This window comes from Anastrepha obliqua, chromosome 5, assembly GCF_027943255.1.
Source record: "Anastrepha obliqua isolate idAnaObli1 chromosome 5, idAnaObli1_1.0, whole genome shotgun sequence".
NCBI classification, from domain to species: domain Eukaryota; kingdom Metazoa; phylum Arthropoda; class Insecta; order Diptera; family Tephritidae; genus Anastrepha; species Anastrepha obliqua.
In genome coordinates this window covers 117,880,318-117,893,690 of record NC_072896.1, presented here as the reverse complement: position 1 = coordinate 117,893,690, position 13,373 = coordinate 117,880,318, and the positions used below count along the sequence as shown (strand labels likewise).

Genomic DNA, 13,373 nt, shown 5'->3' with positions numbered 1-13,373 from the left:
CGATGCCTAGGTCAGAATATTTTGTCAGAATATCTTCTCTGTATATGTTTTTTGCATGTTCTTGTTAAGGGGAATCTCAATATCATTGTGGGGCTTCAGATACATTGAGTTCGCCAGCATAATACTTCCAGGTAGCACGTGGTCTAAAATTTCACTCCGGCAATTGCATCTTCGACATCTATCCGCAACGGCGTTTGGATCTTGTATTACATACATATTTAATGTAGTTTCTTGTTGGGATCACTCCATCTTGTATGGCGAAAATGACACCGTATTATTATTATTATTGTTGTTATTATTTTATTAATAAACTAGCAAACCCGGCCCCCTTCGCTGGGCACACTAAAATAGAATAGATATGGTTTAGAACAGAAAATATATGATTTTCATATTATTTATTTCTTTATTCTTTATTCAAGCGCTTTGGCATAAACAATATTTTTTGTTTTTCTATTTGTTTTTGAGTAAATATAAAATATAAATTGAAAATCAGGAAAAAAGAAGATTGTTTTTAAATTTCAAATCAACGCATATGAATAAACAATCGTCTTTTTTCCTGATCATCCATGAATTTTTCGTTTCAATTTATATGTTTTATTAAGCATTGGAGCTTTTTTAACCATTATCCATTTACATTTAAAAAAAAAAAAAACGAAAAAAAATTTTTTTCCACGAACACATAATTTCATTCGCATTTCACATTAAATTCTCAAATTATTCAATGTTCCAAAATCCACTCCAAAAAAATTCACAAACAATTTTTACATGTTGCACTTACGTTTTTTCCTTATGGCATCCAAATCAGAAAGAAATATTGACACATTGTAACTCACACTGTCAATTTGACAGTTCAGTTCCGCCCCAAGCGTTAAAAAAGTAAGCGACATTATGGCTGGTTCAAAAGAACGCTGTACCCGTTGCGAGTGCTCCGAATTACAACCAAACTTTACGAAACCCATTTTCAATACTTACTTAACAATGTGCGTAAGTTTGGTTTAATTCGGTGCAAAGACACGGCGGGTCCACGTTTTGGCATATATTTCGAGACCCTAGTCATCAATAGGTGTGAAAATTACCCCGTATTAAAGCACTTATCAACAGCTTTCATTTGATACCCATATTGTACATACACAACCAAAGGTTACCCGGGTCCACGTTTTGACCTATATCTCGAGACCCCAATCACGGAGCGGCATGAAAAATACTCTGTACTAAAGCATTCACCAACAGCTTTCATTTGATACCCATATTGTACATACACATCCGAAGGTTACCCGGGTCCACGTTTTGACCTATATCTCGAGCCCTATTTCCAAAATAAAATATAATCCATGTTACTCGTGGATAATGTAGCTTTCGAATGGTGAAAGAATTTTTAAAATCGGTCCAGTAGTTTTTGAGCCTATTCATTACAAACAAACAAAGTTTTCCTCTTTATAATATTAGTATAGATATATTTAAAGTTCCATTAATATATGCGCACAAGCTACCAGAGCTATCGGCTTAACGTCTTATTCATGATTCAATGCATAAAAGGTTTGCTTAGTAAGCAGCTTTCTCGTTCTCTCTTGACAAATCGCGTTCTCCCTTAGCAAGACACTGGGTTGCTAGCTCTAGAAATGTTTAGTAAAAGTGGAGGAAAAGTAAAATTTGTAGAAAAAACATTTCATTTTCAAAATGGTCTGCTTACGAGCAACGAATCGCTCAAGAGTTTTCATCGGTATGTTCAGGACTATGGTAGTATGATATGGAACACATACCGCTTAAGTCAGGACATGATAGAGTATTTGACGCAATCCAAGATCGGTGAGTGGAGAATTCCCAAAGCTTTGAGAATTTAGAAGGAATCCATGTTTTGCAAAGAGCTAGCATTTCCCAAAGAGTTACGACAGGGAGAATAATTGGATAGTCCCGACGCGATCGATAACATTGCATACCTCAATATAAAAAAGTTGGTATTAACGGAACTTGTTTCCAATGAGCCCACCTTCCCATGGATGGATGAAGAGTCCAAAGGAGACTTAGCAAAGCACAGTACCAGCATGAAAAAGCTTCTCATAAAAAACTGTAGGTGCTCCCATTTGTGGAACAACATCAAGACCCGCGCTATAAATAAGAGGAGGATCTCGGTCAAACATATAACAGAATTGTACGTGCCAATTATTTTTAGCAAAATAGTTTCATATTGGCGAAACTTCGCAACTTCGCGATTGATTTTAAATTTAAAAACTAATTCATAAAATAAAATCTGGGATTAAGTGAAATAATTTCTTGTTTTAATATTAGACAGGCAATAGGCAATTTCCGCTAATAACTTCTATTTGTACCATTATTTACATTCAAATATTAATTAAAATTTAGTTTTTAAACCGTTCGCAGTTTGTTTCCATTTGAGTAAGAAAATACATTTTTGGTACCATTTTTACCAAAAAGGATTTAATATTTTCCACTTAATTCACCTTCTTAAATACAACCTTTTGTAAGGGAGTGCCAAAAATTCAATGTTACTAGTGAGCAAACATTTAATAATTCAATCATGGGTTAATTATCGTTTTTACGTTGTTTCCCAAGTAGACGAAGTCTTCCACTTTTCCAAATCTTTAATTGACAACAGTGACGGTATTGCTAAGTGCGAATACGCTGACTTTTGCTCTTTTTCAGCTCCAGACTCACTCGCCTCGTATACTTATAGTTTTCCTGGTATACCAAATTCAGACATCGTGGCATACCGACAGCTCATTTTCATGCTATAGAAGGCGGCTTTGAAACAGATACAGAAGTGGTTTTTGTCGAATTTCTTCTCGCCAGTCAATTTTCCAAGGTTGTTTGTGGGTTTGTTCGTAGTTTCGCAAGCCTGCTGCAAAATAGGGCAGTAGGAGATTTGCTCTATGCTGTGAATTTATTTGTTTAAAACTAGTTTTAGTTTTACTTAGAAAAGATAAGTAATTACTTCTTACATTTTCCTCTTTCCTTACCCTGGACCCGGAAATTAATCCGTTCCACGTGTAGGTAAGAATAGTATCCGCATCTAGTTCACAGAACTTCCAACGATACTGCATCAATGCCCTTTACCAGAAAGCAGCCCTCTTCATTGCTGGAACTTAGGTCTCCTTTGGTGTATGAGTAATGCATCATACTCAGATTTATGATTTTAAGAATGATTCGTATGTGCTGGGATCTGGAACTCAACTAGCATAAATAGCCTTTGACAAAATATAGTAATAATAAATACATATGTCCCTAAACGGTTCGGGTTCTATGGAGAATAAAAAATTAATAATTGGCACTTACACTTCTGTTAGGTGTTTAGCCGAGCTCCTGCTCCTATTTGTGGTGTGCGTCTTGATGTTTTCCCACAAATGGAGGGACCAACAGTTTTAAGATGACTACGAACGGCAGATATTTTTTATAAGAAGCTTTTCCATGACAGATATGTGCTTGGAAGTATGCCACTGCCTGCCGAGGGGCGACCGCTATTATAAAAAAAAACGGAGTGGAAGCAAATAATAGCCTGCCCCTTTCGAAGCATGAAGAGCTTACAAAAACTTAAGCACAGCTGCTTCTGCAACACTCAAATTCTCGATATTCACATTTTGCTAAAGGCGGGGCAAATCTGTACTAACTTCGGACGCTTTGAAGCTATTGAATATGTGGCCAAAAAAATTGCAAAAAAGTTGTAACTATTTGAGGTACTAGTGACAAAAGTTTCATTATATTCCACAGATTTGGGGATGCCTTTCACTTTGCTTTTGGAGTTGAAAAATATCCAAAAAGATTTTGAATTACATTTTACATTTTGGAATCCATCAAGTTTAAGTATTTTGACGTGATAACGTCTTATAATTCGATTTAACAGGCTGCACGCACGAAAAAATGTGTCGTTACCTTGCTCATTAGTGTTACCTTGCTCATTTGTCGTTACCTTGCTCATTGCCGTTACCTTACTCATTTGTCGTTACCTTGCTCATTGCCGTTACCTTGAATGAACTGCAAGCGAAAGCGCGGAACGAACGACAAAGCAAACAAAGCAAACGAACGGCAACGTTCGACATCTTGCTCTCTCCTACTTAAGTGAGCGTATATATGTATGTATATGCGCATATGTACATATATAAATTCACGTATTTGTATTTGCATATGCCTTCTTATTGATTATTATTAATTTGATTTACTTGAAGAATTTAAAATAAAACCAAGTTTGTTAATAATACCTGTTTTTTTAATGTTATTATTATTTTTTGACGTGATAACGTCTTATAATTCTATGTAGCCGGCTGCACGCACCAAAAAATGCGTCGTTACCTTGCTTTAACAGCATGTTATGTTATGTTATGTTATGTTATGTTATGTTATGTTATGTTATGTTATGTTATGTTATGTTATGTTATGTTATGTTATGTTATGTTATGTTATGTTATGCTATGTTATGTTATGTTATGTTATGTTATGTTATGTTATGTTATGTTATGTTATGTTATGTTATGTTATGTTATGTTATGTTATGTTATGTTATGTTATGTTATGTTATGTTATGTTATGTTATGTTATGTTATGTTATGTTATGTTATGTTATGTTATGTTATGTTATGTTATGTTATGTTATGTTATGTTATGTTATGTTATGTTATGTTATGTTATGTTATGTTATGTTATGTTATGTTATGTTATGTTATGTTATGTTATGTTATGTTATGTTATGTTATGTTATGTTATGTTATATTATGTTATATTATGTTATGTTATGTTATGTTATGTTATGTTATGTTATGTTATGTTATGTTATGTTATGTTATGTTATGTTATGTTATGTTATGTTATGTTATGTTATGTTATGTTATGTTATGTTATGTTATGTTATGTTATGTTATGTTATGTTATGTTATGTTATGTTATGTTATGTTATGTTATGTTATGTTATGTTAAAGTATATTATGTTAAGTTAATGTTAACTCATTCTCTTTATCCATACAAAATATCTATCAAACAAATAAAATTAAAATTTTCTTTTGAAAAATGCAACCATTCAATCAGTATTTTCTTATGACGTTATCACGTTAAACTATCGTCAGTAAACCGACTTTACAGACAACCTCTTTTTTTATGTAGAAAATAGAAAATTGTTTCAAGGTTGCTTAATACAGATTGCTTTAGCTTCTGCCGAAGTAATTAGTTTTAAATTTATGTGCGCTTTGTCGTTCCGTACCGTATATTTGGCTTTAAGCAGTCTTTGGGTGGCAGCCGTTTTAGATCAAAGAATTGTATTGGATTTTATATTGGACTCCATCAGGTTTAGGTATTTAAGTATCTAGGAATTGGAAAAGTCTTTCGAGGTTTTTCCAAACTTATGTTAATAAAAATCGCTTTAACTTCTGTTCTGAAGTAGTTCGTTTAATTTTTTATGGGATTTGCCTTTCCGATATTTGACCTTAGATAGCAGTCTTTAGATAGCAATCTAAATTAAAATATTTATATAGGATTTTTCATGTTAGTCAGAAAATATTTTAGATATCATTTTTAAGCGGCCAAAACAGCTAATTAATAACCATCCAGATCTAAAAGGAATCAAATGACACGTTTTGACATAATATTTGAAATTTCACAACTCTTTTGGGTAGCAAACGCAATTAATTATCTTATCATCAAATTCAAAGAAAATTTAATATTGAAAATTGAAGAACTTGATGATTTTCAGCTTTCTCCTAAATTATTTGATGTACCATTTTTTACAATTAAAAACGAAAAACGAACTAAGCATTTAAAAGTTTAAAATTTTTAATTCCAAGAAATATCCATATTTTTTATAAATAAAAATTTCAATGTTAAACTTGTAAAAATGGAAAATGATTTGAAAAAATATTGACTAACATGAGTTTTGTGCTAATAACTCAAAATTAGTACATTTTCTTTCTCAACACAGCTTAAAAAACATTTTTCTTTCCACCTTATTCACCTTCACAATATTTGCTAATCCAGCTAATGCAACCATGCATAAAATTGAACAGCTGACTACAACTTTTATCTCCTTTCCATCAAAAGTAAAAGTAAACAAAAGGTTCTTGCAAAGGTTACGAAGTTTCTTTAATTTCGGGGTAATGAGTACAGCTTTAGAATTAGTGCCTACACTACACAAACCTCTGCATTCCAAAGTATCAAATTACCTTAACAATCAACGTCGCTCTGGCCAGTACTGTGATTTGATAATCGAATTGGAATTGGATACCGCGACCGATGATGGCATTGCCGAATTTGGACATTTCTGTGTTGTTGGTGCACAAAGCCGTTTCATTGGCGGCCCACAATTTATACAAAAATCATTACAATTTTCCATTCACAATCCATTGAAGGTGACTATAAACAATTTCAGTTGCACGCGTTGTCTGCATACCATGATGGAATTCTTTTACGAAGATGTGGTGTCCATAGCAAAGGAACATGAACCGCATTTCAAACAGCTGGCTAAAATTTTAGCTGTTACGGAGTTAATGAAATTATTCGAAATGCCCGAAGATCCGGTCACAACGGCTGACGCAGGTGGTGAGAAAATTGTAAAGCAAGAGTGTGACCACAGCACAGATCTAGGCGTAGATGTAGATGTGGACAACAACTCGACTGTGCGGCCTGCTGCAGGAAAGGAAGGCGACATTAATTTAGGCAATAAGGATATTTTCAATGATCAACGCAACTTTTTTAGAGTGAGTACAATATGAAGCATTGTAAATAAATGAGTAAAGTATTTTATTTCCAATTTGCAGCTCCGGAATCCGCGTGCGTCCAACTCCAGTAGTAAAATCAACTACTGTATCGGCTGCGATTTCAAATGCTACCGCGTACAGGAGATGATTACCCATATGAGCAGTTGTGAGCCGTCGCATCTCACTTGTTCGTTGTGTGAGGTTGGTTTTCTTGCGTGGCGCGAGTATGAGGCGCACATCAAGCAGCACGTGACCAATATGAAGAAGCCATTTTTTTGCCTAGAGTGTGGCGCACGTTTTGTCAATCGTGCCGCACTAACAATACACCTTCCCAAACACACAACCGAAACACCGCATCAATGTCAACATTGCGGAAAAGGTTTTAAATGGAAACAAGGGCTGAATAACCATATGATAGTGCATAATAAAGAAAAGCAAATGCTCTGTGACGTTTGCGGCTACAGCACCACTCATATGAAAGCACTCAAGTCACACAAACTACAACACACCGGTGAATATTTCAAGTGTCCCTATCCTGAATGTAAGCACCACGCCAATCGAAAAGAAAACCTGCGTTTGCATATGGAAACACACAAGCAGGAGCGTCCTTTTGTATGTGAAGTTTGTGGTTGCAAATTTAGCCAAAATAAAAATCTGAAGCGACATGCGCTCAAACATTCAACAGATGAAATACATAAATACAAATGCCAATTATGTTCATTTAGTAGTCATCGTTCGGATAAACTGAAGGAGCATGTGCAACGTGTGCATACCGAGAAGGAAGTGCAGCTGGAACTGCCGGAAATAGTGGAGAATGCTTTCGAGAATAATGTATGTGATGAATTCGATTTGCCACCGCTGTCGATGGTTGACTTGCGTGGAGAGGCGAGTATTAAAAATGAAACAACTGCTAACAGTGAAGCAACGAAAAAAGTGCACAAAAGAAAGAAAGCTGCAATATTGGCACAGAAAAAGCGCATGATACCCATCGCACCTAAACCAGAAGCTGATGCAGACGAAAATTTAAATTAAAGTAAATTAAAGCACTTAATGAGAATAGAAATAACTTATAATAAAAGTCATTTGATGGCGGTGGCAAGGAGACTCATCTGTTAAGTTGCTTTATAAAAGTAAATATGGATTTCCAAGCAACACTTTTAAAACTCAAGTTTTCAAATATTGCATGAAACATCAAAATGATAGAAAACGATTTTTCTAATAGCAGTGGGCCTTCAGCAGGCAATGAAAAATTTCCGAGTGTATTTCTGCCATGAAAAAGCTCCTCATAAAAATATCTGCCATTCGGAATCGGTTTAAACCTGTAAAATCCTCCATTTGTAGGACAACTTCAAGACGCACGCCACAAATAGCAGGAGAAGCTCGGTCAAACACCCAAAAAAAGTAGGCATATATGTATATGCATACCTATAATTCCCTACTCCAATTATAATTGAGGAAATAAACACCTCGATTTGTGAAGTTAACAAAGTTCGTGCACAAATTTTGGATACCGTGGATTGTTGCACAAGCGCTCAAGTGTTGGTCGAATCAACTAATTTTTCAAATATTACAGGGTTGCTTTCAGCAGTTAAGCTATAACTCCATGCCAGCTCCTTAGGTTTTGAAAATTCTTAAGCTTTTTATAATGTTATATTTTAAATTACACTTTTCTTTGGGGAGTGCGTGAAATCACCACTTAACTGTTAGTACCTTCGTAGAAATAAAAATACGCAAGTGCGCTTTCGGTTATACTTTACAATTGAGTTTATTTTCCATTTCAGATTAATATAGTGTTTCTTAACCTATAGTAATTGTAAATAATGTAATTAGCAGTAAATATGTATGTATTTTAAAATGTAATATGTTATGCAGTAGTGTTATTATGGGAGTTAATTAAACAGCAAACTTAAAATTTAAAGTTACAGCTAAATTGAAAACATTATAAAAATTCATATTTGATAAAAGCATTTATATTAATGATAAAGTAAATTAAATTATTATTAATTACCATGGTAAAAATCAGTAAACTACGCCATTTGGCGTAACAGGTGTTATGACTTTCGAAGTTGTTCAGGCTTAACTGGCGTTGCAAGCCTAAGAAGTAGGCAACTCCTTACAATAATTTTCAGGCGTGACATTTGCAGCCGTGGAAGCAGTTTATTTTTTGATTGTTATAAGTATCTATGCATTTGCTACTTTTCAATTACATTTGCTAATCATATTAACATCCTCTCAATTTTGAGTGCTCAAATATCAAATAAAATACTCAAGCATAAAATTAATCAAAATGTTCTTATGTATAAGACGAAAATGCAAAAGTGTAGAAAAGAATTTTCAGCCCAAGCCATTCTCACAATTTTGCTTCGGATGGCCAAACTTTTTAATTTATCATCTATGCATTTAGTAAATGCGGCAGGCATCATGAACACATTTCGAAAAAGCAATGTTCGAAAGTGCAAAAGGCGTATCCCGAACGCCGCAATACTCACATACGAAAACACTGCATACTAATTGAAGTACCACTCTGTACTTAGTACAATCCTGTGTGCAATCTTAATAGGCACCCTGTTTGCTGTTATCCCAGAGAACGTAGATGAATTTACGTTCTCTATGTTATCCCTGAGGAGACTTCAAAACATTTGTTTTCCGCTTTAGCTACCTCCGGTCAGTTATTTAACCATTTTGAAGTTTGTTTGTATTTGTAAAAACGCAATTTGTTAAAATAGCTTTCGGTATAAAGCTATACAATTTGTTATGAGACAAATATTTATGGTTGGATGTATATTATTATTATTATTATTATTATATATTATATTAACAAATTAACTAATATAATGCGTTAATATTGAACGAGTGTAGATGCAAGGGGTATCAGCTCTACAAAAATTATGTAAAAAAGTAGGACGACTAGTATGTTTTGTGTTGAAATAAAAGGTGTATGTTTGTACTTATGTACATACATATGTACATATATACTAAAAACTAAATAGGGAAAATTTATAGTTAATATAAATTCGGGCTCGAATATGCTTTATAAAGCTATTGATAGCGATTACATTCTCGGATGTAGGGCTTTTTAATAATGCAGTTCTACCTGAAGTAATCATTTCCAAAAGGGGTTAATCTTGTAATATGTGGTTTAAGGAGAGAACTCCTCCGCAAAGTGTGAAGACTGGAAATGGCTCCCCGGTCAGAAAGTGTTCGTGCTAGTCAATAGTGTGGCCAAGCCGTAGAAGGGAGAAATACTTTACTAAAGCTTTCCATAAGCCGCTGGGGTATTGTAGGGTAGTTTTGCTCTCGGTTTACGGTGGTGTAGTGATGATGACTGCAGTTTAGCCTTTCTAGTTTCTTAGTTTTCATTCTAGGTGTTGAGATATCGTCTAATTGCTGATTGCATATCTCTATTTCCACGTGTGGGATCTTTTGTTAACGGTGCTAACTGAGCAGACTTCTTTGCTGAGCCACACTGTCTGCCATCTTGTTCTCGCGAATTCCTACATATGTGACTTGGTATCCGAAGTAAGCGTAAGGTAACATCCTTGCCAACGAGCGTATGTTTTATTCTATAGATAGTGAATAAGTTGGATAAAGGGTTTTGAATTGCTTTTAGAACGGATTTTCTGTCGGTGCATATAAGTTTTACAATCGTTTTCCAATGCCATGCTTATAGCGTGACAAGCGGAAACTACTTCTGCAGTAATGGTTGTATGTTTAAATTGTTAGAAAAAGTATTATGGTTTAATGAAATGAATCATGGTATACAAGTGTTTTCAGACTAGAAAAATCTAGAATAATTTGTTGCTGTAGGCGATAAGCAGCAACATCGAAAGCTATTAAAAGTATTTCGTTTGAAACAAGCTTATCTCATATGTACACACATACATATGTATATACATATCCACATGAAAATAAACAAACCGGCGAATATGAAATGAAAACAAAGATACGCAAAGAACTCGGTCAAGGTATTATTTGGCTGCATAAAATCAAAACATTCCTCCGCTTTCGATGTGTGCTCATAATCACGTTGATATTGGCCGGTAAAATTCTGGTGCGGAGCCATACCTATGCGCGCCCAAACATCCTACATAATTTTTTTTTTTTGTACCAAGTTAGGTGACATACATTTATACATAGTGAACGATGAATGCGTTTTTTAAGATGAGCTGCTTGTTGCTCTTTCACAAATATTTATTTGATTAGTTATATTTTTAGTTTAACTCAGCGGTAATAACAGTTTTCAAGGATCATTTCTGCAACTCTCAGATTTTTAAGCGTTTCTATCTTTTAAACTAGACGTGTTATCGGCATGTCGACTAACCTTGGCTGATATAAATGGCGTACATTCATACTATGTATCTGCATACAAAATTTCCATTTAAACTTAAACATCCTTTGCTAATATAAAAATGTATTGTATTTACTCGTTAACCGCGCCAAAATGCATTTGACGCCTTAATTTTGAAGTGTTTTTGTTTTAATTTTTAAAATTATTTCAATCGTGCAACAATTTGCAATATCTCTCCAAGCTCAATAAATCCAGTTAGTACTTGAATTCTTTAGATGTGTATAAACTGTGATTGTATTGTGAAGAAATCAAAACTCCAGATTGATCAAGTACTTAGATTGTACTTCAAACGAAAAATTCATTAAACAATTTATCCAATTTGCAAAGAAATCAGTCAGAAACTCCAGACAATACTCCAACTTTCTCGAAATTTCAGTACACACCCTGTGCATATGGAAAGCAGATTACATCTGAGCGACAAACCTGGAATTGAGTGGTGGTGAGTATGGAATAGTTTTTAAATGTTTGTATATATTTGTTTTGCATGTATATATTTTTGTTTTGTTTTGGTTGTATATACATATGTATGTATGTATTCATGACTTTACCTATCGCTCGCTTTCAGCTGTTGCGGTCTGACTTCGACCATATACAATAGTAATTTAAATATGTACATACATATGTATTTGTGAGTACATGTACATATGTAAAAGTATCGAAAGCAAAAAAGCAAAGCAAAGAAATTGTCAGAGCACTGTAAAACAACAAAAAAAGAAATTGCGCAGTATGAAAAATCACAAAAAATCTAAAATTACATAGTATACTATAACCGATGCTCTGATAAGGTCCCCCAACCAGTCGTTGCCCACTTAGTGCGAGAGAGAGATAGAGAGCGAGCTCCAAGCATATGTTAAACCAGCAACAGCCAGCAATACATATTAATCACCTATACAACTCTGCCAACACTGCCACTGACAATGAAAACAAAAACAAAATCAAAAGCAAAAGCAAGTCAAACGGCGCTTTTCGCACCGGCTCTCCGGTGGGTATATAAAGGGAAATGCGCAGCAAAAATCCAGTTTAATTGAATAACACATTTCGTGAAGTGAAAATATAAGTGTGCACTAAAACAACGGGTTTCCCGAAAGAAAGCAAAACATACATATCTAACTAAAGTATTATCTTTAAAAAACACATTGTATTAGAAACGAAGCAATAAAAAGTGTAAATTCAAAGGACTTAATAAATTCAAATCTAATTTGTAATTATTGAATTGCTAAACCAAAGTTATAACAAAATGTCTGAGGCTTATTTTGATCAATACGAGCACTATAATTTTGACCACGACAAGTACATGTATTCGGGCCATAGTGGCAAGCAACGCAGCAAGAAGGAGGCCAACGAGCATACCAATCACTTTGATCCTAACGGACATTCACGCAAATTAGTTACTAAATTTATGAACACTAACAATAATCGAAAATCGTGCGTCGCCAAAAATTGAGTGTTGGCCCAAAGTGAAGTAGTAGGGCAACAGCACCATAAGCTGAAGCAGAAGCAGGAATACAGAAGCGTTAGAAGTAGTAAGCAGAAAAAATTAAAAAATTAAAATTTGAAAACAAGAGGAAAAATCGGCTGTAGTAGTACAGCGAGAGAGCATTGATTTTCGGAAAAACGAAAAGTATTGAATTGGTGTTTTGGAGCGGAGAAGTCAACGAAAGTTCGTTTTTTTTTTTTGTGGATAGCAGCAAAGCAGGATAACGAGTTGAAGTGGGTTTTGTACTAGGCGAAAGCGGAAAAGAAGAAAAGAAGAGCATCGCGGAGTATTAACGGCGTGCACCAGTGGCAGCCAACAATTTGCAGAAACTGCCATTTTTGTGCGCAGCGTATGCAAGTTGGTCGGCTTCCACGCCACGCCACACACACACACACACAAGAAAAGTTGCTAATATTTGAAAAATAAAAATAAGAAATTATTAAATACTAATACTTTAAAGTTGTTAGCTCTAATATTACTTTGTAACATTTAAGTAATTTAGATACTCTTTATTCCTGCAAAATTTTTTCTTTCGATAATTATATTAATTTCTTATAAGTAATCATAAACTCACAAATTGTATGACGTTTAAACTTGCATATGTACTTGCACGTATGTATGTAATGTGCTAATGTCACTTCGGAATATAGTTTTTTTTTTACATTTACATTAATTGCTTATAATCATCTTTTTTTATATATAATTACATACATATGTAGAATTAAACACTTGAGACTGTAAAAAGCATGAAGCTGCAGTTAAATTATAACAAATTGAATAAATATTTAAAAAAATGTAATACAAAACTGAAATACAAATGTCTTTTCTTTTTGCATTCTATAGAGAAGCAACAACG

At 34.2% G+C, this 13,373-nt stretch overlaps 2 protein-coding genes across 2 annotated transcripts; both read left to right on the top strand.

Moving 5' to 3' along the window:
• The first annotated feature begins 6,001 nt into the window (after window positions 1–6,001).
• On the top strand, window positions 6,002–9,111 carry LOC129249131 (zinc finger protein 568). The gene is made up of 2 exons (XM_054888785.1): window positions 6,002–6,692; window positions 6,753–9,111. The coding sequence occupies exons 1-2, from the start codon at window positions 6,093–6,095 to the stop codon at window positions 7,722–7,724; spliced, it is 1,572 nt and encodes a 523-aa protein (XP_054744760.1). The 5' UTR covers window positions 6,002–6,092; the 3' UTR covers window positions 7,725–9,111.
• A 2,939-nt stretch (window positions 9,112–12,050) lies between these two features.
• On the top strand, window positions 12,051–12,911 carry LOC129248267 (nuclear protein 1). Its single transcript, XM_054887752.1, has one exon. The coding sequence runs from the start codon at window positions 12,278–12,280 to the stop codon at window positions 12,482–12,484; it is 207 nt and encodes a 68-aa protein (XP_054743727.1). The 5' UTR covers window positions 12,051–12,277; the 3' UTR covers window positions 12,485–12,911.
• The last annotated feature ends 462 nt before the right edge of the window (window positions 12,912–13,373 follow it).